The 22628-nt window shown below is 43.6% G+C and overlaps 2 protein-coding genes and 1 long non-coding RNA gene across 4 annotated transcripts; 1 reads left to right on the top strand and 2 right to left on the bottom strand.

Moving 5' to 3' along the window:
* Nucleotides 1–878: 878 nt before the first annotated feature.
* LOC120662974 (peroxidase 73-like) lies at nucleotides 879–1223 on the top strand. The gene has a single exon (XM_039942015.1). The coding sequence runs from the start codon at nucleotides 879–881 to the stop codon at nucleotides 1221–1223; it is 345 nt and encodes a 114-aa protein (XP_039797949.1).
* Nucleotides 1224–4690: 3467 nt separating this feature from the next.
* LOC120662203 (NAC domain-containing protein 87-like) lies at nucleotides 4691–6361 on the bottom strand. Its single transcript, XM_039941332.1, has 3 exons — nucleotides 6030–6361; nucleotides 5603–5880; nucleotides 4691–5420 (listed from the first exon to the last, which is right to left on the bottom strand). Exons 1-3 carry the CDS (start codon nucleotides 6220–6222, stop codon nucleotides 5022–5024), a joined length of 870 nt encoding a protein of 289 aa, XP_039797266.1. The 5' UTR covers nucleotides 6223–6361; the 3' UTR covers nucleotides 4691–5021.
* A 9284-nt stretch (nucleotides 6362–15645) lies between these two features.
* LOC120662202 lies at nucleotides 15646–16848 on the bottom strand. 2 transcript variants are annotated; one of them, XR_005670205.1, is made up of 3 exons: nucleotides 16318–16848; nucleotides 15944–16063; nucleotides 15646–15855 (listed from the first exon to the last, which is right to left on the bottom strand). It is a non-coding gene; the product is annotated as an uncharacterized LOC120662202 (long non-coding RNA). The 2 variants fall into 2 exon arrangements; XR_005670204.1 differs by having other exon boundaries at nucleotides 15646–16031.
* Between the last annotated feature and the right edge of the window lie 5780 nt (nucleotides 16849–22628).

Genomic DNA, 22628 nt, shown 5'->3' with positions numbered 1-22628 from the left:
TGAGTAATTTATAAGCTCTGAGAGTGAAGATGGAGATCATCTGCACAAACTATTTTGATGTTGTTGCTTGCCCTCCACCAAACTATCATTCTCGCGATGTCTTTGGACCTGTAGGACATGTCGCGCTTGGTGTAATGGTGTGTGCAATATAGTTTGAGTCCACGACCCACCAACATGGTGTTGCTCCTTTTTGATGCCGATGAACTCAGCGCTCGGACTTTAGAAGTATGCTCATCTCCATGGCAGCAGGTTCTCAATCTGTTAATGCTCCTTAAGTCCATTTGAGACAATAGGTACATTTACATATACAGCAGTGTTGCGGTCGAAGATCGAGACTTTTGAGGCCGTGCTTCTACTACACGTCTATGTGCTTGGTATTTAGATGATGAACTCATGATTCTTGCTGCGTTTGGAGAGTCATCGTCATCACAATGGATGCCCATGACTGCGGCTTTAATTTCATTGCTGATGCTTATCATCCTCCGGCGTCGCCTTATGAATCAATATATTCCTCCTTGACATGGATGGGTGTTGGAGCTCTCATGGCATTCCCTTTGGGATTTTTCTCTCTTTTAAGACGCTACAACACTAAATATATCGCATAATTCTATTTCTTATCTCTTCCTCTCTATTTGGTACTCATAGCTCGTAGCATATACCAAAGTTGTTATGTTTTGGATTTACCAAAGTTGTTATGTTTTGGATTTAAGTATCTATTAAATGGTAATGGTGTGTTATATTTATTTATGTGTAAGGGTAGCTCGTAGCATACCAAAGCAATCATGTCTCCATTTGCAGAGTCCTCCAAGCTAGTCACTTCACTAATCAGTGTCTTCTTCCCTTCAGAGCACACGCAACACATAGAGGATTGAGCTCCAATGCAGAAGCCCATGGAGAAACGGATCAGAAGATGCGGGAACTTGCTCGTCGTCGTAGCGCTGGCCCTGGTGTCAGCAATGCTGCCTCCATCCGGCGAGGCGAAGCTGTCCCCGGACTACTACTGGTCGACGTGCCTGGACGTCGAGGCGATCGTGCGGGCGGTGGTGGCCAAGAAGGTCAAGGAGACCTTCGTCACGGTCCCGGCCACGCTCAGGCTCTTCTTCCACGACTGCTTCGTCGAGGTGAGCCACATCCATCAGTGCCTGCAGCTGCTTGTTCGTGCAATCAACCAAAAGGATCCATCAGAAACTGAACCTGATTCCTGTCAAAATCTTGCGTTTTAAACGTTTGGATTTAATTATTTATCTAATGGCAAAGGTGGGTTATATTTATTTATGTTTAAGGGAATTTTGGGCTAATATTTAACGTACGTAATGGCAGTGGTGGGTAATTTTAATTTTTCTTTTTTTTCTCCGATTAACGTGAGATTTTCTAAGCATTGAAAGCGAATGTGGAGGCTCCTTTGTTGGCCAAATAATAAGATAATAGATTAAACTTGATCATCACGCCCGCGATTCCTTGGCATGGCAGCACATTTCTTTTCCTCTCTGGGATACGAAGAGCGGTCAGTCCTTGCACTCAAGTCCTACTAGTAGCAGCAGGTACATCCATGAACCTAATTCAGTACTCTTCTACTTGTTCTGGTTAAGTAGTAGATTGAAAGACGTACGACAGACGGCAAAAAAGAGAGAGATGAGAATCGAACGAAACACGCACGCATGTCGTACTCGGAATCCTCTGGTTCAAGACACCACCAACTCCTCGCTGTTTTAACCTCAAGAGATCTGGCTTTCACTTGACGTTAATGATAATTTAGCCAGCTAGTAATGGCAAACAGTGACATTACACGCGGAGGTCAGGATAGATATGATCAATCGGCTAGCTGGGTCACGAGAGAGAGTGACACATTCAAGCACAGCACGCAGCGGTTCCATTGCTCTCTGATTAAGCTTAATTAGTAGCTTCCTGTCACATATATGGTTCCTTTTCAGGGTTCGGTCGGTCGTTAACGAGTGGATCGTATATATCACTGTTACGTTGTACTACTAGCTAGCCAAGCATATATAGCCACAGGCGTCAGTTGCCTGCTGGTGTACGTGTGCATTGCATATGTAGATGTAGGGCACCACCGTCTTTAATTTGCATTATTAATGCGGTCTATCAACGTGCCAATCATGCATATGCATGCCAAAGGGACGGAGGGTCCACCTCTAGCTGCATGCCGTACCCTAGCTCCTGGCAAGGGCAAGCCATCGATCAGATCCATCACCACGCACGCACCATTCTCTGATGCGATGCGGTGCACAGATTTTTGTTTGTACTTGAACTTGGCCAGGCACTGATGATGGATTCACACACACATTATTGATTGCCAAATGATGATGCTAGCTCCATCATATCGAGGACAACTAGGAAAAGGGGATATTAATGCTACTAATTAAGGGTGTTGCATTGCATGGTCATTAATTAGGACAACAACACGTTAATTAATAAATTAAAGAATGCGTATATATACCACTGAGTAGCATTGTGTCATAGACGATCATCGTCTAGTCTAATTAATCGGCGATAATTACAATTTACAAATAATAAAGCAGTGTTAGTTCAATATAATGTCGTCTGACCAGTGAGCCTATCTGAAAATAATGTTTGTGCTAGTAGCCCTGCTAATGGTTTGGAACCCAAACCAAAATCAACCAAACTATTTTATTATTAGCACACTTTAGAGCAACTCCAGTAGACCCTCTAAACAGCCCCCTATCCCAAGTTTAGAGAGCTAAGCAAAAAAAAATGCACTCCAGCACACTCTCTACTTCACCCTCTATTTTGTGGAGGCCTCCAAAATCCCTCCTCCACCCTCCATTCCTAGGGGGTCTCTAGGGAGACCTCTATTATATATTGGAATTGAGGGCTATTGCTGGAGTTGAAACAAATTTAAAAGCCTCTATAAAATAGAGGCAGCCCCCATTTAACATTTAGATAGTCTGATTTAGGGGCTATTGTTAGAGATGCTCTTAGAAACCAAATCAACTCCACTCATTTGCTATTCCACTCCTAAACCAACCCAAACTACTTATCCTTTCTCCCAAAGCAAATTAACCAAACTAATAGTTTCAACCCAAATCTTCAAACCGGTTTCAAACTATTAGATCAAATTCTCGCCAACTAGTTTTAATATATAGCTTCCAATATGGGGGCCATATATAAATCAGACATGCCAGTCTACACAGAGTAGCTGGCAATCATTACGAGGCATCTCTAACAAATTTCAGTCAATTTCGATAAAATTTTATAGTGTGAACACGAGATTTTATTTCTAGGGTCCTACTCTCGATGTGGGGCCCATGTATAGTTCTAGCCACACTGCTTTGCACAGAGTAGATGCCAATCATACTGAGTCATCTCCAATAAATTTCAATTGATTTCGATGAAATTTTATAGTGTGAACGCGAGGTTTTTATTTTTAGGATTCGACTCTTAACACCGACATTTATACGTAGTCACAGTTTTGCACAAATAATCAACTTGAACCCATCCAATCCATCCCAACCCGCATTTATATAGAACCCGCTACACCCCACCCCATTATCTAATACAACGCATTTTGATCCACCCAAATACACTCCACATCAAAACCCTATCCCATAATATCCATTTCGACCCACATCATTAGCTGGGGGAAGTGCTAGTGCTGGATGGGTGCCGCCAAAGAAATGCACTGTGAACATGTGACGATCCAATTCCGCCGATCCCATCAGATCAGAGGTGGCATGCATGCATGCATGGGACAAGAGGAGTCTTAGGTACGGTGTCGGCAGGCATCCATGGCTAGACTGGCTTTGCGCGGCCCACACACAAACGTAATTTTATTATTTTTGATATATTTATCAAATAAGCATCTCCGAGCCTTATTAATGAGCCCTGTAACATATATATATAGCCAATTATTGGCTCACGGCCGCGTCGTATGTCACTAATAACATGTGAATAATAAAGCATCAGCCGAGAATGAGTCGTCAAAAAAAAAAAGAATGTGTGTGTTACTGATGCGTTAGTTAGGTCAGCAAAAAAGGCGATAATGGATCGGTGCAAAGGAATGTACTGTGAACCTGTGACGATCTGAATCATGGGTTGAGAACCAAAACCAAGTGAGCCGGCTCCAGATGGGAACAAGATGAGGAGCTGTCTGTCGCCGGGGCAGGCATGCGCGCCCCACACCCACAACGGACGGACGGTCAAGGCCGGCCTGCCCCATGATGGAAAGCAAGCGATTCCATTTCTTCCACCCCATGGATCCGGATCATCCGGCCCGAGCAATTTCCGATCCTGGCAATCGCCAACCAAAACCACAGGCCGGCCGGCCAGCTACACGGTGGCGCGCCACCACCTGGATCCGAGCAGTTGACAGGGACTTGGCCCTGGAATCATTGCTGGGTCCGGCTCCGGCATGCACAGATCGGCTCCGTCCAGACCAAACACATGAATACGAATGCGAATGACGGGGAATTATGTTATGTTAAATCACCACATTACTACATTATATTTACATTGATTCAGCTGATACAATTAATTAACCAATCAAACAAACTGCATTTAATTTATCTCATCACTCTCGTCTCTCAGTACTACATATACTAGAGAGTGTGTGTGTGTGTGTGTGTATATAGATATATATATATATAGATATATATATATCTATATATATATACACACACACACCACATGCATGCATCGACCAAGACGCGCGCGGTTAACAAATCAATCTTCCTATATACTAGCAGGCTAATGATCCAACAAGTCTAACTAACCCAGCCACCAACCTGCAGCATCGTCGACGCCGCCGCCGGCAGCTGCTGCTTGCTCATCCGATCCATCTATCAGTCTCAACTCAAATTCCCCACCCCTAAACACCACATCGATCAGCTACCAGACTCGATCCATCGATCGGCTGATACATACATACACGAACCCAAACCTCAGCTGTAATAAGTCAACTACTGTAATAATTAATCGACCGGCCGGCCGGCCGGTGACCAAATCGAACTACTACTGTATATGGCTAGGCCGCCGGCGACGCCTAGCTAGCAGTTCCACATGTTGGAGTAGTCCATGAATCCCTCGTCCAGCAGTAGGTCGTCCACCTCCAGGTACGGCGCCGCCTCCGGCTTGCAGTGCGCACGTATCGCCTGCTCCGCGGCCCCGCGCGGGTTGCTCGCCGCCGGCACCTGGAGCGCCTGCTGCTCCGCCTTGATGACTTGGTAGCCGCCACCGCCGCCCATGCCCGCGGCGTCGCCGGAGCTGGAATTGAAGTCGAGGAGGAGGTCGTCGACGGCGTACTCCGAGTCCTCGAGCGGCGGCACACCAAAGATGTCGTCCAAGTCGAAGGGGATGGTCGGCTCCGGGCCGGCGGCCGGCGCCATTTGGCCAGGCTGCTTGGCCGCCAAGTCTTTGTTGAACACGCGGCAGACAGCCCATTCGTCCTGCACGCAACACGCCGCGCCGTTGAAAACAACATCTTTCTTCTGTCAGGCAAAGCCAAGGGGGGAAGGAAAACGAACGAGAGCTATCTAGCTTGAAATGGTCCAGCCGTCCAGCCGCCCTCGCGGCAAGATCATCATCGATCATTGCTCAAGCAAGAGTCAAGATTATTATTAGCTAGTACCTTGGCGGATCGGGGGAGGTTAGGCGGCAGCTTGCCCTCGAGGCGGTACTCGTGCATCACCCATGGCGTCTTCTCCCCGCGCGGGGCGCGCCCCGTGTGGAAGACGAGCGTCTTCTTCATGCCGACGAGGACGCCGCGGCCGCGGTAGATCTCCTTGTCCTTCCCCGTCGCCTTCCAGTACCCGCTGGCGGTGGCCCGGTTGGTGCGCATCCCCGTCGGGTACTTGCGGTCCTTGTGGCAGAAGAAGTACCACTCCTTCTCCCCCATCTTCGCCTTGCCTGCACAAATCAATCAAACAAAATAGTTAAGAGATTATATATATCCCTGCAGATCGAGCTAGCTCGGCTCGGCCATGGGGGGAAGCTAAGGAATTGAAGAATTAGAGATTCATTCATCAACCTAATTAAGCTAAGCTTATATTAATTACCCGGGAGATCCCACGGCTCGGTCTTGTTGAGGTCGACGTCGGAGATGACGACGCAGGAGAAGCTGCCGTCGAGCGCCTTGGGCGTGAGGTAGTCGACGACGACCTCCGCATCGGTGGGGTGGAAGCGGAACCCCGGCGGCAACACCAGGCGCGGCTCCTCCTCGCCCGGGTTCATCACCGACACCTCCGACATGGCTGCTGCTGCTGCTGCTGCTGCTTGGCGCCTTCAGCTCTTGATGGATCGGAATGGGAGCTAGCTAGCTGTGAGCTGCTTGGAATGGCGATTGGGTGTGAATTGGAGCGGGGTGGGTTTTGGAGGAGGAAAGGGGGCGCCCCAGGCGTCGGATTTATAGGGGCTCCGGTGCCGTGCTCGGGAAGCCAAGCTTGCCACACAAGCCCGGCCGGCCCCCTCACTTCTAACTACGGCGCTGTTTGGTTACTCCAGTAGCACAAGTAGCATAAACTTTAACTAAGGGGCCGTTTAGTTCCCAAAAATTTTCACCCAAAAATTTTCAACTCCCCTCTAAACACATGTATGAAGCACTAAATATAATTAAATAACAAAACTAATTACACAATTTGGATGTACACGACGAGACGAATCTTTTAAGCCTAATTATTGCATGATTAGCCATAAGTGCTACAGTAACCCACATGTTCTAATGATGCGGTCAAAAGCCTCAAAAGATTCGTCTCGCGGTTTCCAAGTGAGTCCTGAAATTAGTTTTTTAATTAGTGTCCGAAAAACCCTCCCGACATCTGGTCAAACAGTCGATTTGACATCCAAAAATTTTCACCCAGGGAACTAAACGGCCCCTAATAATTAGAGGTACTAAATAAAGACAGTTTGCAAAACTAACTCCACAATCCCTGCGCTACTTCGCGAGACGAATCTAATGAGGTCTTTGACCGCACGATTAGATGTTGGTTACTGTAGTATCCCTGTAGCCAATCATCAATTAATTACCGTCATTAGATTCGTCGCAAAAAGTTACACCCATCCGTAAAAAGATTTTGCAAATAAACTTCGTTTAGTGTTTTATGCAGACAAGATTCCTTTTTGTGCTAGTTGTGCTAGTGTCATCCAAACGGGGCCTACTACTACTAGCTAGTTCTTACAGCAGCCGCGTGTAATTAGGCAGGGTAAATCCTGGCTGTCCTAATGCTAGTACTAATTAATTAATTACTCCTAATTAATCTATATAATTTTTCCTCTAATTTTTAAGTTTGACATTCCTCGCATCAGCGCTACTAGGTTGGATAGATCCTAATCCCGGCAAGTTAATTTGAAAGTGCCTTAATTGTTCACAAAAATATTCAAATGGCGCGCGGCCTGCAGGTAATTAAGGTACACGGCCAGATCGGTAGAGAACTAGTTTTCTAAAGAGTTTTGCCTGTCCGGAGTTGAATTTCACAGGGTTTATTTGTGCTTATCTTTCCGACGAGAAAAATTCAACACCAAGCAAATATAATCAATCGCCTCTCACTGCAATGACTGGCCAAATAAATCGCGTCGTCACTGCATCTCAACTAGCTAATATTCTAGCTCGACGACGAATGCATGCGGCAGTTGCTATTTTTGTGCGCTGGCGATGATTCAGCTAACCGAGATTTTTATTTATTTGGGTTACGTTTTTTACTGATTTTCTCCAATCCCCTAGCTGCAGCGGCGGAGCCAGGATCCAAAGCTAGGGGGTTTTCCTTTCCTTCTTTCTCCTCTCTCCTCTCATTCCTTCTTCTTCCTCCTTCTCAAAATTTTCTCTTTCCTTCTTCTTCCTCCACAAAATTTGTAGGGGGCTTTCGTAGAGGGGGGGGGGGGGGGGGGGGGTTTGAGCACCCCGTGCACCCCCTGCTCCGCCACTGCCTAGCTGATGCCGTCATCGATCGATGATCAGTCCTCTGAAAGATACCAATAACAGCGAGGTTTTTAACGTGTAGCTGGTTTGCGGCAGAGGCCACATGTGGCCAAACCACAAGCCTGGAAATTTTGGGCTTGGATTTTATCCCTTCTGCGTGCTCATGTCTAATCGCTCATCAGCCATATGTGCTCATGTCCAAAGTCCACATCCTTTTCTCCCCCAAGCTACTAAGCTAGCCTCCTTGTCTCCTATCATCGACACTACAGTACTGCCCCGGCCAACAAGTGAAAAAAATATAGAAATTCATTACAATTAAGCTGCGCGCGGTTATCTGTTTATTATGATTCCGCGCGCGTATATATATCTTACAATTTCTGTTTATAGTATGCGCGCCTTTCTAGTTATCTGTTTCTAAGAGATAGCAATCTCGTGCGCAACAATTAATGGGAATATAAATATATACGGAGAATACAAGGTAATATATATATATATATAATTGACTTGCACTGCAATGAAATTTCCACGACATAATAACTAGGGGCACTACTCTAGTTGTAATGCTTTAATTTATTATAAGTAGTATTATACATGAAGCTACTTAATGCTTAGCCGGGAAGGTACCAAGAGAGATCGATGTCGTTCATATATATATATACATATATATATATATATACATATATATATATATATACATATATATATATATATACATATATATATATATATATATACATATATATATATATACATATACATATATATATATATATATATATATATATATATATATATATATATATATATATATATATATATATATATACCACCCTAGGGTCTTAAATATACTTAGTATACATTATCACCAGGACATATGTCATGACACTACTTCAATATGAATCCAGAAATATATAAGCCTTATATTTTTATTGCGTGAGATTAGTTCATGGATCAACCACAAGCTAGCTAGGCGTCCAAGTCTTCTTAGTTTATGGCACACCTCTGTTCGGCTGGCTGTGGCTGGTAGCTAGTGCTGATTTATTGTTAGAGAAAAGTACTGCTAGCTGACTGGTGGCTGATGCTGATTTGGTACGAGAGAAAAATACTGCTGATTGATTGGTTGGTTGACAAGCTAGCTGAACAGAACAAATGCAAACACCCAACAAAGTTTTTTTTAATTATGCAAAGACCAAATCTTGTGAGGGAAACGGCATCCATGAACTTGCACATTATTCTTATCTCATAATATCAGATGCAGCAGTTAGCGCTAAGGAGATTAGATTGTTCTGTTGTGTGACGCAGCGAAATTCTTGTAATATGCGTCACTCATGACAGATTGGCAGCATGCATGTGGTGTGCTTCGCTCCTTAATTTGACATCAGTTCCAGTCAGAACCTACGCGGATTGAAGTGCATGCTAGAGACTGGATCATCAGAATTTTGCTGATAATAATATATGTCATGACTCATGATGAGTAAGCATTTAGTAGACAGTTTGGAACAGGAAATGACCTTGAAATTTCTTCAGTCATATCGACGAGCCGCTATAGCTTCTCTAGCTAGAACTAACTGAAAATAAATATTCATATTTCGGCCAGTAAAAGAAAGAATTTGTCATCGTCTTTATATTAGGCATGTTTTTAATTTGTATCTGAATTAATCAATATTGAATTTTTCCGTTCTGCAGCATGCATGCAACCTAGAAATTTCTTTCAAATACAAAACTAGTGTATATATGGTCGATGAACTGGTCTTTGTGATAATCATAGCCTGCTCGACCACCTTTACAAATGGAGTAGATCAATCCCTAACAATAATAAGGGGGTGTTTTGGATCCATGGACTTAAAAAAAGTCCCAGGGACTTTTTAGTATTTAGAAGTATTAAATAAATGTTAATTATAAAACTAACTGCAGAACCCTGGGGCTAAACTGCGAGACGAATCTAATGAGGTATCTTAATCTACGATTAGCGAATAGTTACTGTAGCATCACTGTAGCAAATTATGAATTAATTAGGCTCATTAGATTCGTCTCGCGAAAAAGCACTCAGCTGTCAAAAAACATTTATAAATAGATTTTATTTAATACTATAAAATAGTAAGATTCTTTTTTATGTGATAGGGATTTATGAAAAAAGTTTGGAAACAAATAGGGCCTAACTAGTACTGGAGGTGCAAGAGCAAGATGGGATCTGTGGATGATGGTGGGCCATGGAGTCCCTATCACCGGTCACCACATTATCGGTTTGAGAAAGTCTTCCTTGTCATTCTTGGACAGCAACAATGTACCTACCTCCCACTGCCATAGCCATTAAAAAAAGTGTCTGACACATAAATTGGAGCCCAAGTTTTCAAGTTACAAAATTCCAAATTCCAAAAAAAAATTCCGGCACCTGCATGGAGACCTAAATCTAGACGAAATAAAAAACGCATTGCGACTGCTGTCTGTAAATGGCGAGACGAATCTAATGAACCTAATTAGACTGTAATTAGATGCTAAATTACTACAGTAATGCTACAGTAAATAACCTCTAATGGCGGATTAATTAGTCTCATTAGATTCGTCTCGTGATTTACAGATGAGTTCTGTAATTATTTTTGTGATTAGTCTATGTTTAGTACTTCAAATGTAAAAAGATGACTTTTCAAAAATTTTACAGGAGGCAACCAAACACGGCCTATATATAGAATATTGGCAATATGTGATTTGAAAACTGCAAGGAAGATTCCGCGGAATTTAATGTTTTACTCCAAATCGAAAGCCAGCCCTTTAAAAAACTCTTCTCTACTATCTTTCTGTGGTTTGCCACGATGTATCGTCGGATAGATAGATTAATTTGCTTGATCCCGAAGCGCAGGAACAGAGGGAATATATGGCGCATGGAAAAGCCTTCCTACCTACGGCCCGGGTTTGTAAAGACTGCTGCACCGTCCTTTGCTTATCTTGACCGGATATCCATCATCGTTCCTCTTTTTTTTTTATTTTTTTCAGAGGATGATGCATGTCATAGATGGGAGCAGCAGGCAATGCTTCATGAATATAATAATGCCCTCGCAAAAAAAAGAATATAATAATGTCAGTGAACAACAGACAGACTGTACTACTGATTGGCCACAGAAATGCTGCCTGATGTAGTGCAACTAATCTTGTACTCCCTCCGTTCCAAATTATAAGTCATTCCAAGAATCTTGGAGAGTCAAAGTTTTTCAAGTTTGACCAAATTTATATAACAGAATAATAATATTTATTATACTAATTAAGTATCATTAGATTCTTTGTTAGCTATATTTTCATAGTATACCTATTTGATGTCATAAATTTTTGTGTTTCTCTCTATAATTTTGGTCAAACTTTGAGATGGTTTGACTCTCCAAAATTTTTAGAATGACTTATAATTTGGAACGGAGGGAGTAGTAATGCTCAAGTGGAACCTCGTAGTATACACAATTTCATTTCATATATTATAGTATATATATTTGTGCATGACCGATGTAATCCACTGGTGAGAAACAAACAGTAGCCTCCTGTAGATAGCTAGATAAGCAAGCCGGCCCACAGAAACAGAAAGACCCTTTTTTTCTTCTTTTTAATCTTTCGTCAGCAGAAGGTTAAAGGTAGGGCTAAAATAAAGCGACGGAGCAGAGGCGCCCAAGAAACGGTCGCGTCCTTTCCGTGGCCGGCGGGAGCGGCGGGGCCCTGGTGCGGTGGCGGCGGCGAGCCCGGGACCTGGCCGGGATCCGGGCCGGGTGTGCCTTGCTAGCTGTTCGCGATCGCGAAAGAAAGATTCCTGGGCACGCAGCACGCACGCGGCGCCCACCACACTCCAACGTGCCCTGGATTGGCTAGCTATATGGGGTAGTAGACTAGTAGTGTGCCTGGTTGCCATCACCGTGGGTTGGGGCACCAGTTTACCTTATTTAGAAAGTAAACATGGAAAATGCCTTGGAGAGTACTGGCCATTACTCTACACATCCGTGTCAGCCTTGCTCGTTTGAAGCGTGTACACTCGCCCCGCGTTTCATGTACTACATTTTACCCCCTGTTCTTGTCTGATGCGTCGACGTGGAATGTTCCTGCCCATTTCAATGTTCAATCCGAACGTTTTGGTTTGGAAGAGGAGCGGACTTGATGGGCTTGCTGTTGTCCATTTTGAGACGCGGTAACCGGCATTTTTAGCTGGTTTTTCTATACTGATCGGAACGACTGTAAGATTTTTAGGTTGAGCTGTTCAGATCTGCGCATAAACTGGGTTAGCTCTTTTTTGCCTAAAAAGAACAGCATAAACTTCCCACCCTTTTCTACAGGTTGGTGAGGGAAAAAAACATATTTCAATGTACATAATCACCCTACAATCTTAGTGACATATCTTTCATCAATATCGAAGTTGCGGGTAACGCCCACTACATAGGCTTTCTTTTGTCTATTTTGAAATGCAGTAACTGGCATCTTTCGCCGGTTTTTCTTTAATGACCGGAGCGGCCGTAAGGTTTTCCGGTTCAGTTATTCAAATCTCCGCAACAACTGGATCAGCTTTTTCTTACCGGAAGAGAACGGCAGAAACTTCCCACTCTTTTCTAGAGGTTGCATGGAAAACAATGGCATCTTCAATAATCATACTATAATCTTAGTGGCATCTTTCATCAATTTTAACATTGCAGTTGCAGGAGGAGGGTAACACCGAGTAGGTAGGCTTGCTTTTGTCCATTTTGAAATGCGCTAATAACTGGCATCTTTCGTCGGTTTTTCTTTAATGACCATAGAGACCGCAAGGTTTTCGGGCTCACCCGTTCAAATCTCCGCATAAACTGGGTCATCTCCTTTCTTCCTAGAGAGAACGGCGGAAACTTCCCACCCCTTTTCTAGATGTTGATTGGAAAAAATGGCATCTTTTAATGTAACTAATCATACTACAATCTTAGTGGCATCTTTTAATTTGAGCGTTGCGATTTGCAAGAGGAGGGTAACGCCAATTTGTCCATCTTAGACGTGGCGCCGACACTTTTCACAGATTTCCCCGCAATAAACTGCGCGGCTTGTTTTGCGGGACGGTTTTCTCATAATATGTGTCAACTCTTTTCTGGCTACAGCGAATTGCAACCACTATATGCATGCGCCTTTTTAAAGTTGCTCAAAAAAAAGGTGGCATCTCTTATTAGTCTCGTTGTATATAAGCACATTAGTATATATTTATTTATGAGCTGATTTGTGTGACTGGGTTGAGTCGGATGTAGAGGGAGGCGGTTTGGGCAGTGGTCCAACCAAGTGGGGCTACCCACCTACGAACCGGCCTCGCAAGTGGGCCCCAGCCTTAGAGTACTAGAAGAAAAATATGCAGTGGGGCCCAGGCGGAGCCGGGATGCGAGGCCGTTTTCGGCGACGAGCAAACGCGGCCGGCCGGGGGAGCGGAGGAGTGCTTGGAAGCCAAGGATGACGCTGCCTCCTTGCAATGCAACGGAAGGGAAGGTTCCAATAGATTAATTAAGATTATTATTGCAGGCTCCAATCCCAAAGGAATCAACCATGTACTGTAATCAGCAAAAGCAGGGCAGGGCAGGGCAGGGCAGAGCCCCCCTGCAACGGGCCCAACCAACCCTACCCTTGATCCAGAAAGTCATAGGGATTACAGCAGCAGCTCCTGGGTCTGGTGTCACGGCTGATGATGATATTGATGGAGATGCAGAATGTCACGCCCCGCACGAGGAAAAGGACAGGGCGTGCAGCTAGCAGCGCAAGTCGTCGTTCGTCGATCTGCTTTTATTTATTGGCTGTGTTTAGATCCCTGGAAAAATGTGGGAGAAAAAGTCACATCGGATACTGTAGCATATTGTAGCACTTTTCGTTTGTTTATGGTAAATATTGTCCTACCATGATCTAACTAGCCTCAAAAGATTCGTCTCGCAACGTACATCAAAACTATGCAATTAGTTTTTTTTATTACCTACATTAATGTACTCAATGTATGAGTTATTTGTTATATTTAATGTTTTGATGTGATTTTGATGTGATGGAAAGTTTGGATTTTGTGGGAGGTTTTTTGGTATCTAAACACACCCATTGTAGGTTTTTATAAGGCTGGCGCTGGTCTGGATGGATTCAGCTCTCTCCTTCTGAGTTGTGACCTAGTCAAATCAAAGCAACAGGAGGAATTGGAGCGCCCAATGCAAGTAGTAGTATCTTGAGACTTTTTCCCAACAGCTGACAAAATGACACAAGTGACTTGTCATCCATTTCAAATTCAACGCCTGCTTGCTTGCATTGCGCCAGGAATTCAATAAAAGGCATTGCATTGCATTGCATGCGTGCGTCTCCGATGATCGGCCGGCCGCCTCGTGCTCAAAATTAAAGGCTCATCAGCCGCGCCGCGCCTCCGATCCCTTTGATGCCGCATGGTAAAATTCAACTACTAACCGGCCGGCCGGCCCATTTGGTAGAATACATAATCTATCGGCACGCGCGAACTTGTCGGAACGTAACCACCGCGCGCGTACGGCGCCGGTGCGGCGGTCTCGCGATGCCCGGTGCGACGCCGCCGTGCCGAGCCGATATATATTGAGACCAGAGACAAGGAATGAAGAAACGCATGCACGCGCGCGCATTCATCATCATCATCATTATTATTATTATTATTATTATTATTATTATTATTATTATTATTATTATTATTATTATTATTATTATTATTATCATTATTATTATTATTATCATTATTATTATTATTATCATTATTATTATTGTCATTATTATTATTATTATTATTATTATTATTATCTGCTAATAGCTAGCTACGTAGCATATGCATAGAGCTAATAGCTAGCTGCTAGGTCTAGGAGTCCAAAGTCTACGGGAATGTCCACATCAGAGTATCATTGGGCAGCAGGACTCAAAAGATCTTGTGCGGAAGTACCTTTATTTTCTTCCTTAAAGCAATAAATTATTGCAGAAAATTATAGTGCAAGAATGTGTGGATTATCTTCCACCACAATCTGCCAGAAAAGAGAGTATAACACTTCAAAGCTACAGTAAGGACATTTTTTTTGTAAAGCCTCTGGACCGTAGGTTCTTTTTGCTGTACTTGTGCCATGTGGCAATGTGTGCTGTTGGTTTTTGCCACTACCTTTTTCTTCCATCCTGTCCCCACCGTCGTAAGGTCAACGTTTTGTACTGGTAGGTTGGTTGTACTATACAAAGGGGGAGTTGTGTCTCATAATTCACAGCCGTTGCTTGCCCCTTATAATCTTAAACAATTTGATGCATGCAGCTTACGCCATTACGTGGCAGTTTGGCACTGATACGACATTTCTCTCCGAGTTGTCATTGTTGCTGCCACGGAATATGGCGGCCTACATATGCCAGTACTTTCTAGTCCAAACAGAAAAATTTCTTTGTAATTAATGTACATGCCATCAAGTTGCCATGCAGAGGGCAGATTATATAATATATACCTTAGCTTTATAATGAATACCATTAACTTCACTAAGAATGAATGGATGGCAAAGGTCAATAAACAAAGCTGGTCATCGGCAAACAAGCGGATTAGGTTGTTGATGAGTTTTGTATAATTTTCTTTATGACAAATGAATATTTTGTCCTTGACTACTTTGGTGGCTTATCAAAGTACTACTGATAATAATATTGTTGGATCCATAGGTAATTCAAATTGCATCCATCAAACATCCGGTCCATATCAAGTTCCATTGATCAAGGTAGTGACCGGCAACATACCATTATTCTTCCAATAATATTACATGAACAACATATGGTACAGAAAACAAATACATTGCTGCTGATATGCAATAATTTTAATGAGCAGAAATATTCATAGATATTCCAGTAGCAAGTTACAATCAACTCAGTTGAAAACTATTGAATCAATCTAACAAGACTTGATCTACTTAACACAAACGTAAAAAGATTATTCAGCAATGCATATGAGCTCACATGCTACTCCAAGTTGCACCCATCATGTCTCTCTAAGCCATAAAAACAAATTATTAGATTGGTGAAAATGGAACAATATATTAGGTGGAAGCATGCAGGTGAAAAGGAAGAAATAATTACCTTACAATTACGCCTTCTTGATATATATCATTAGGAATCAGCATACAGATTCATAATGCTTAGTTCAGCTTCCTCAATTTGAAATAAACTTGCAATAAGTATATAGAGATGTGTTACTGCCTAAATGTTAAACATAAAACAGTGAACACATAATAAAGTATATGGAGATGTGTAAAAATATTGAGATGAGAGCAGTGAGCACTTTCTGTAATGATAACGAGTGAGACAATTGAATATAGTGTTGCATATTTGTCTTGGGGTAGCCAAATTATGGCACCAACTGCCATCAGTCATTAGGGGAGAGAAAGGGTAGAAACCCTGCTAGTATTTCCCATAAACAATTAAAGATGAGGATAGTCATTGTAAAAAGTAACCTTGCATGATACTCTTTGCACCAACTCTGTTGCATTTTGAACTGCTAACTCCATTGTGAACTGCTACTCCATTGTGAACGGCTCCTTTTTATATCATTCCAGAAAATGAACTGCCATGTGATGAACTAGTGCACAGAAGTTTCACATATACCTATTCATAAGAGTGCATAAGTAATAGCAAGACATACAATTTGTATGACTACAAAATTAGTTGAAACATCTGTCAGTAAACTTCAGGTTCATCCCTATGTGATATATGTTTTGGTATTATACTAAACAGATTAGTTCAATACAAAGCTAACTACAGAGCACAACTTTGCAGACATAAGTGACAGATTTAGAGATGCTCATACTGAAAGAAATGTTCGATTTTATAGTATAGAAATGCAGGATAAGAAAGTTCAGTTTATCATGCCAAGATAATCAGCAACTCTACCAGCATAGTTTGCTCGAGAAGCAGTAAAATTACACTTCGCCTTTTGTCAAAATAGTTTACTGTTGAGTACAAACCTAGTACTAGTAGCATGTCGCTACCTCAAATAGACATATGAACAAGCGGAGCTTGTACTTACAGATTCAAAGGCATATACAGGCACCATAAACAACAGCTATGATCCACTTCTGCTCCTACAGAATTTCAATTAGTAGAAAATGAATTGTTCAAAACAAGTAACAAAGCAAGCCATAAGCATCGGTTACATTTGAGACATTTCACCTAAAAGCTGACAGGCAGAGGAAAGTAGATGTTGTATAGTCGCAACAAAGGAAAATCAGAACAGAACTTTAAAATCCTAGAACTGGGAGGCAGGGGTGTGGGATTGCATTCTCACTGTTCGCTGAGGAGCTTGGGGTCGTTGCGCACGGCGCGACGCCAGGAGCGGTACACCTGCGCAGGCCCCATGAGGATCTCGACATGGTCGAGCCTGCGGAGGACGGCCGCGAACGTGTCCAGTGCAGCGCCGCCCAACCCTAGCCTCCTGGTGGCCCTCCGCGGCTTGGGTGGGGTAGGGTCCGGGGCAGTGGGCCTGTAACACCCCAGGTGTTAATCACCTTTAGTTATGATTAATCGTGTATTTGATATCGTTGTTAGCACTAACCTTGCATGCATAAAAATCTTTTAATTATATTTTTGCTAGTTGTTAACACATGAAATGATAACTAGTTTTCAAATTCAATGAAACATGTTTTAAAAATAACTTTTAAAATTCTTGCTCAAATAGACTTTTGCCTAAAACAAACTTGTAGAGTTTGGAGTGGTGAAAAACTTTCGTGTTTATGGTTTTTCAAGTTTCAGCACAAAATTTGAAGAAAACTTTTAATTTAGCTGTGAATAGGACATTAATGCTTTGGTTTTAACATTTCAAATTTTAAACCATTATTTGATTTTCAAATGAAGTTTTGCCTAAAATAAAAGTTGGAGGAAATCAAATTTTGAACAACTTTCATTCTTGGAAATTTTCGAGTTTCTATATGAAGTTTTGAGTTTTGGACGGTCAAAATCGAGCTAAGTTTCGTTGAATCATTTTCTCTCTACTCTCTCTCCTCCCCTGCCCATCTCTCCAGAAGTCTCCACGTGCTGGCCAGCTCTTTTCTCTCCCGTTGCTGTTTCTTCACCAGAAGCAAACTAGCACTTGCCTGCTCCCATCGCAAACCAAGCGCCCGTGTGAGCTAACAGCAAGCCAAGCACCCGTGTGAGCCACCCCGCGACTCCCTCCTGCCCTGCCGACCTTCCTGCCCCTGCTCCCTTGCTCGCGCGTGCGGGGAGGCGCAGCGCCGCCGCGGCTGCCATGGCTGGGCCATGCCGCGCGCCGTCGGCCGCCTGCGGCAGGCCTGTAGCTGCACCGAGCCCCCAAACGGATTTGCCCCGACGCGCTGGTACTCCCAGGCCCGAGCCCGCCTCGAATCGGCCGCCGGAACCTCGCCGTCGCCGCTCACCGCCGCCGCCGGCCGCCTGCTCCCGTCGCCGGCCCTCCTCCGACCACTTCGGCATCAACCGAGACCACCCAGAGGTAGCTCTCGTGTCCCTCATGCTCCCCAACCCCTCCCCGGCCGCCGGGATGGCCTCCTCTCGCTGGTACCAAGCTCCCCGAGCCTCTCTGTTCCAAAAATCGCGACCAGGGGCTCCACACAAGAATTGGAACAAGTCTAGGGGGTTTTCTGCGAAGTCTGTGACTCATATGAATAGTGCTGCGAAGGGTTGTTTTGTAATAATTGGCTGAAACTTTGAAAAATCATAGAAAATTGTAGAAAAATCAGAAAAATACAAACTAAAATTTGTTGGATTCCTTGTTCTAAGATCTACAACTTTGCTTGCAGGTTGATCTTCAGTTTCTAAATAGTTTTTGCTCTAGTTTAAATGTTAGTTTAAGTGGTTGTAAGCTTTGAAAATGCATAGTAAATAGTAGAAAAATGGTAAAAAGGTAAAACCAGTTGGGATAGCTTTGTTTTGACATGAATAACTTAGGAAAAATATTTAAAATGCTGGTTGTTTAATATTTCTGTGATGTTTTGATTTAATCATGAATAATGCTTGTTTACGCTTGTCTTTTTAATATCTACAGTTTTGGAAGTCGAAAAATTATGAAATTTATGCAGTAGTGTACTCTTGTCATGCTTAGTTCACTGTAAAAATTTCATGTCCAAAAGATATGCGCATGTGTGTAAATCTGTTTTTGTTCAGTTGGTCTTGTTTAGGCTAAAATAAATGCTTTATGTTAGCAATAAATGTTGGTAAATTGTTTTTACACTCTTTATCAGTATCTTATCATGCTAATTAATTTGTGCTATCAGATCCTTGCTGCATGTCAAGTTGTCGCCCTTGTTTGGTTCCTAGATATAGTTGTTCTCTTGTGTGTTGCTAAGAGGTGATTTTTCCTACATGTTAATTTCAGTAGATAATTCTTGTTTCCTGGGTAATCATGCTAACCATGCTAGAACCAGTTTGTTGCTTGTTTTTATGTACTTTGCTTGTGTTTGCTGGTTAGTAAATAAAGTCCAGAGCTTACTTCTTTTTGGTCTAGGTTTATACTTAGTCTTCCTAATCAAGTTAATCACACTTCTTGTAGGAAACACTTCAGGCTAAAATACTTGAATGAACTCTTATGTTGCAGCACCAAATCTTTTGCCTTTTGAGTTTGTTTGTTGTGTTACTCGATAAATGATTGCCCAGTCATGTCTTTCCTTTAATTGCATTGCATTTGCATCGTTGCATATCATTTAGGTACGCTAAATGTGCGACATGTGGAACCGGAGGGCAATGTTGAAGCCGAGCCAAAAGATGGTGCACGGGTGGACCAATCCAGAAGACGGAAGGACCGACTGGAGTGCATGCTTGGACTGGGATGATGTCAAGCTGGTGCAAGACTACAAGCTAACTAACTGACTTGTGTCAAACCCAGGCAAGCCCCGGAGCATAACCATAATTTAAATTATTCAATGTTTAATTAAGTATTGTGCATTTATGTTCTAGGAGTTGAATGGAACCATAGTATGCATGTTTTTCCTAGGTACCGTGGGCCTATACTAGTATGCAGGTGTCGATAGAAGTGCTTTGCTAAATAGGATTTCGGTAGAAGTCGAGTGATTGCTGTCACTCGCGAGTTTAGGATCTTGATACCTTAACTTTGGCTTGGAATTGCGTTGAGGAGTAAAAAGAATTGGAGACCGGGCGGGAATGAGTTGGAATAGATGAGAAAATGAACTCCCGCCTGTGTCGATTGAGGACCGTACCGTTGTTGGCCCTGATGACCGAGTTTGAACAGTACTAACCACATACCGGAAGTAGGAGGTAGTCGAAACCGGTAAGCTGTGTACCACGTTACAGCGGTGATTTGAATTCCGTCATGCTACGCTGGGCGTGGGAGTTGGCGGGTGTTGGATAGGATGCCGCCTCCGGGTTCTCCGGGAGTTCACTGCGAGGGGCCCATCACCTGGGTTTTAGCAGGCGTAGTTCAGATGCCGTGGTAATGTGGAAACAGTTGACGCGCATGGCCCGACGGGGCTTACATGTGTCGTGTGAGTTAGGTCCACCTTGCAAGGTTAAATCGGATCGATTCGCCGTCTCTCTCGGATAAGAGAACCTTGGTCACTGCGTCACATCGTAGTAAGAAAGTGAATTGAAAACGAAATGGAAAAAGACTGGTTTGTGAGTTCTGAAAGATAATCTGTTCCACCATGTGTGCTCTAGATGATTAGGCGAATTTAGTTAATACTTGGTATACTAAATGGAGCTAAAATATTGAAAGTAAGGATTCACTCCTAGCAGCCTTTCAGCAAAAGAACTCCAGATGCCAAAAAGCTTTGCATGTCTAGGTAATGGGCTAAGTATACCCAAAGTCGGGTAAGTCTTGCTGAGTATTAGTATACTCAGGGTTTGTTGTCACCCTGTTTTCAGGTAACTGCTGCTGGCTGGAGCTAACCAGGATTCACATCGGTGGGCTCGATGTGACGTCCTCACGTCATCGTAGTAATCGTTGTTTTTCTAAACTCAACTTCTAATTAGTTTCCGCTGCATTTTGAACTCTGATATTTTACGTAAACTTGTGTGTAAAACTCCGCTTTGTAATTTAACCTTGAGATCTTTGTCTGCTTGTAATCATCTGTGCTCGTCTTCGTGCGAGACTTCCAGTGTTTTTCGATCCTTAAACCGACAGACGTCCGGATTGCACCGTTTTAAGTGCACAGTAACTTGATTAACCATTAAGATGATAGTTAGCGCACTTAAGTCGGTTTAATTTGGGCGGTTCTGTCACAGGGCCCGGACCTACGCGCGAAGGCGGCTGGCGGCGGCAGCCACGACGCCGCTAAGGGGCCCCTCGCGTGCGCGACGGCCGCCGGCGCACCCGTGGCGGCGGCGGCTGCGGGGTGGTCGGGCTTGCGAGCGAAGGCGGCGGGCGGGGTCAGCCACGACGGTCGGCGAGGGCGGGAGTTGGAGCGAGAGCCGGCTGGGGCTGAGGAGGCGGCGGGAGGTGGGAACTGCAGTGGGCTAGATCTGAGGACGGGAGGAAGAAGGGGTTTGAATTTTGTACTGTACAGCCTAATCACCGCCGGTTCGTGGCTGGAACCGGCGGTGATGGTCGGTGACCTCATCACCGCCGGTTCGTGTTACGAACCGGCGGTGATGATGGACATCACCGCCGGTCATGAGGCATCACCGCCTGTTCGTTTTGAACCATTGGTGATAGCCCGTTTGCTATGACCAGTCCTGTAGTAGTGACTGCACCTATTTTAGATGTGGCATATCGGTGACACCATATGCTAGAGCTAGGCTAGTAGTTGGTGGCCGGCCTATACATGGGTTCCTTTCTTTTTACTCTTTTACTGTAAGATTTAAAAAAAGGGAAAGATGTGTGAAAGGATCGGACAACGTAATTACTGTACAGAATAGAAGACAGGCTGACAAGCAATTCGAGAAGGCAAGGAGAAGAAGATGATGACGAGACGACAGGCTAGTGAGTATTGAGTCGTCGTGACTCGTGAGTAGTCATCAAGGTAATGTAGCATTATTTTTGACAGTAGCATGGCCGTGTGTGCTCGTGCGCCCTGGAAAGCGGTTAAGCTAGCAAGAGCCCGTAAAACCGTGGATCTTGCCTCTGAACATCTACTCCAGATCGATCGCTGGGGGAGGACGTGTGTACGTGTGCTTCAGACAAAGATCCTGCTGATCGCTCCGGGATTCCAGACACGCACCGACCCTGGCCGCCGGGGGACGCATGGCAGAATTCTTGGTTGGAATATAATGGAACACCGCGACAGCCGCCGTGCCACATTGTTTGACTCGATCGTGGACGTCGTGCTGCATGCCGGTGCACGCCAACTCCCAACGGAGATGGGCCGACCTGAAACCTTCTGAGAAGGAAGGCCGTGTTTGTTTAGGGCCCGCCCTATTTGTTTGGGTGAGCTGCCATTCATCTTAACTAAACATCGGCCGGGCCATCAACGTGGAATCCTCCTTATCTGCTGCTGTTCTTACTACAAATCCTGTATGTGCCTAGAAACATCAAATAAAAGAGACGATCAACACAACGGAAGAAGCTTTGTATTTTTGTCTAAAAAGAACTAGGCGTATAGCCCGCGCATTTGCGCGGCTAGTATTGAAAATTTAAAAATTCGCATGTCATTGTATTCTTACTTAAAATTGTACTATTTTTACCATACATCACCCTGCTCATTATTGTAAATTATCTTATTATTGGTTAAAACAATTCAAATATAATCTACCTATAATAACAATTTGATTGTTGAGCTTTAATAATATTATATTATTTTTATTATTTTTATTTTATTTTGATTGATTGTTGTTAGCTTTAATT

This window comes from Panicum virgatum, chromosome 2N (assembly GCF_016808335.1).
Source record: "Panicum virgatum strain AP13 chromosome 2N, P.virgatum_v5, whole genome shotgun sequence".
Lineage (NCBI taxonomy): Eukaryota > Viridiplantae > Streptophyta > Magnoliopsida > Poales > Poaceae > Panicum > Panicum virgatum.
The sequence above is the reverse complement of the archived record's forward strand: the minus strand, read 5'-3'. Positions and strand labels throughout refer to the sequence as shown.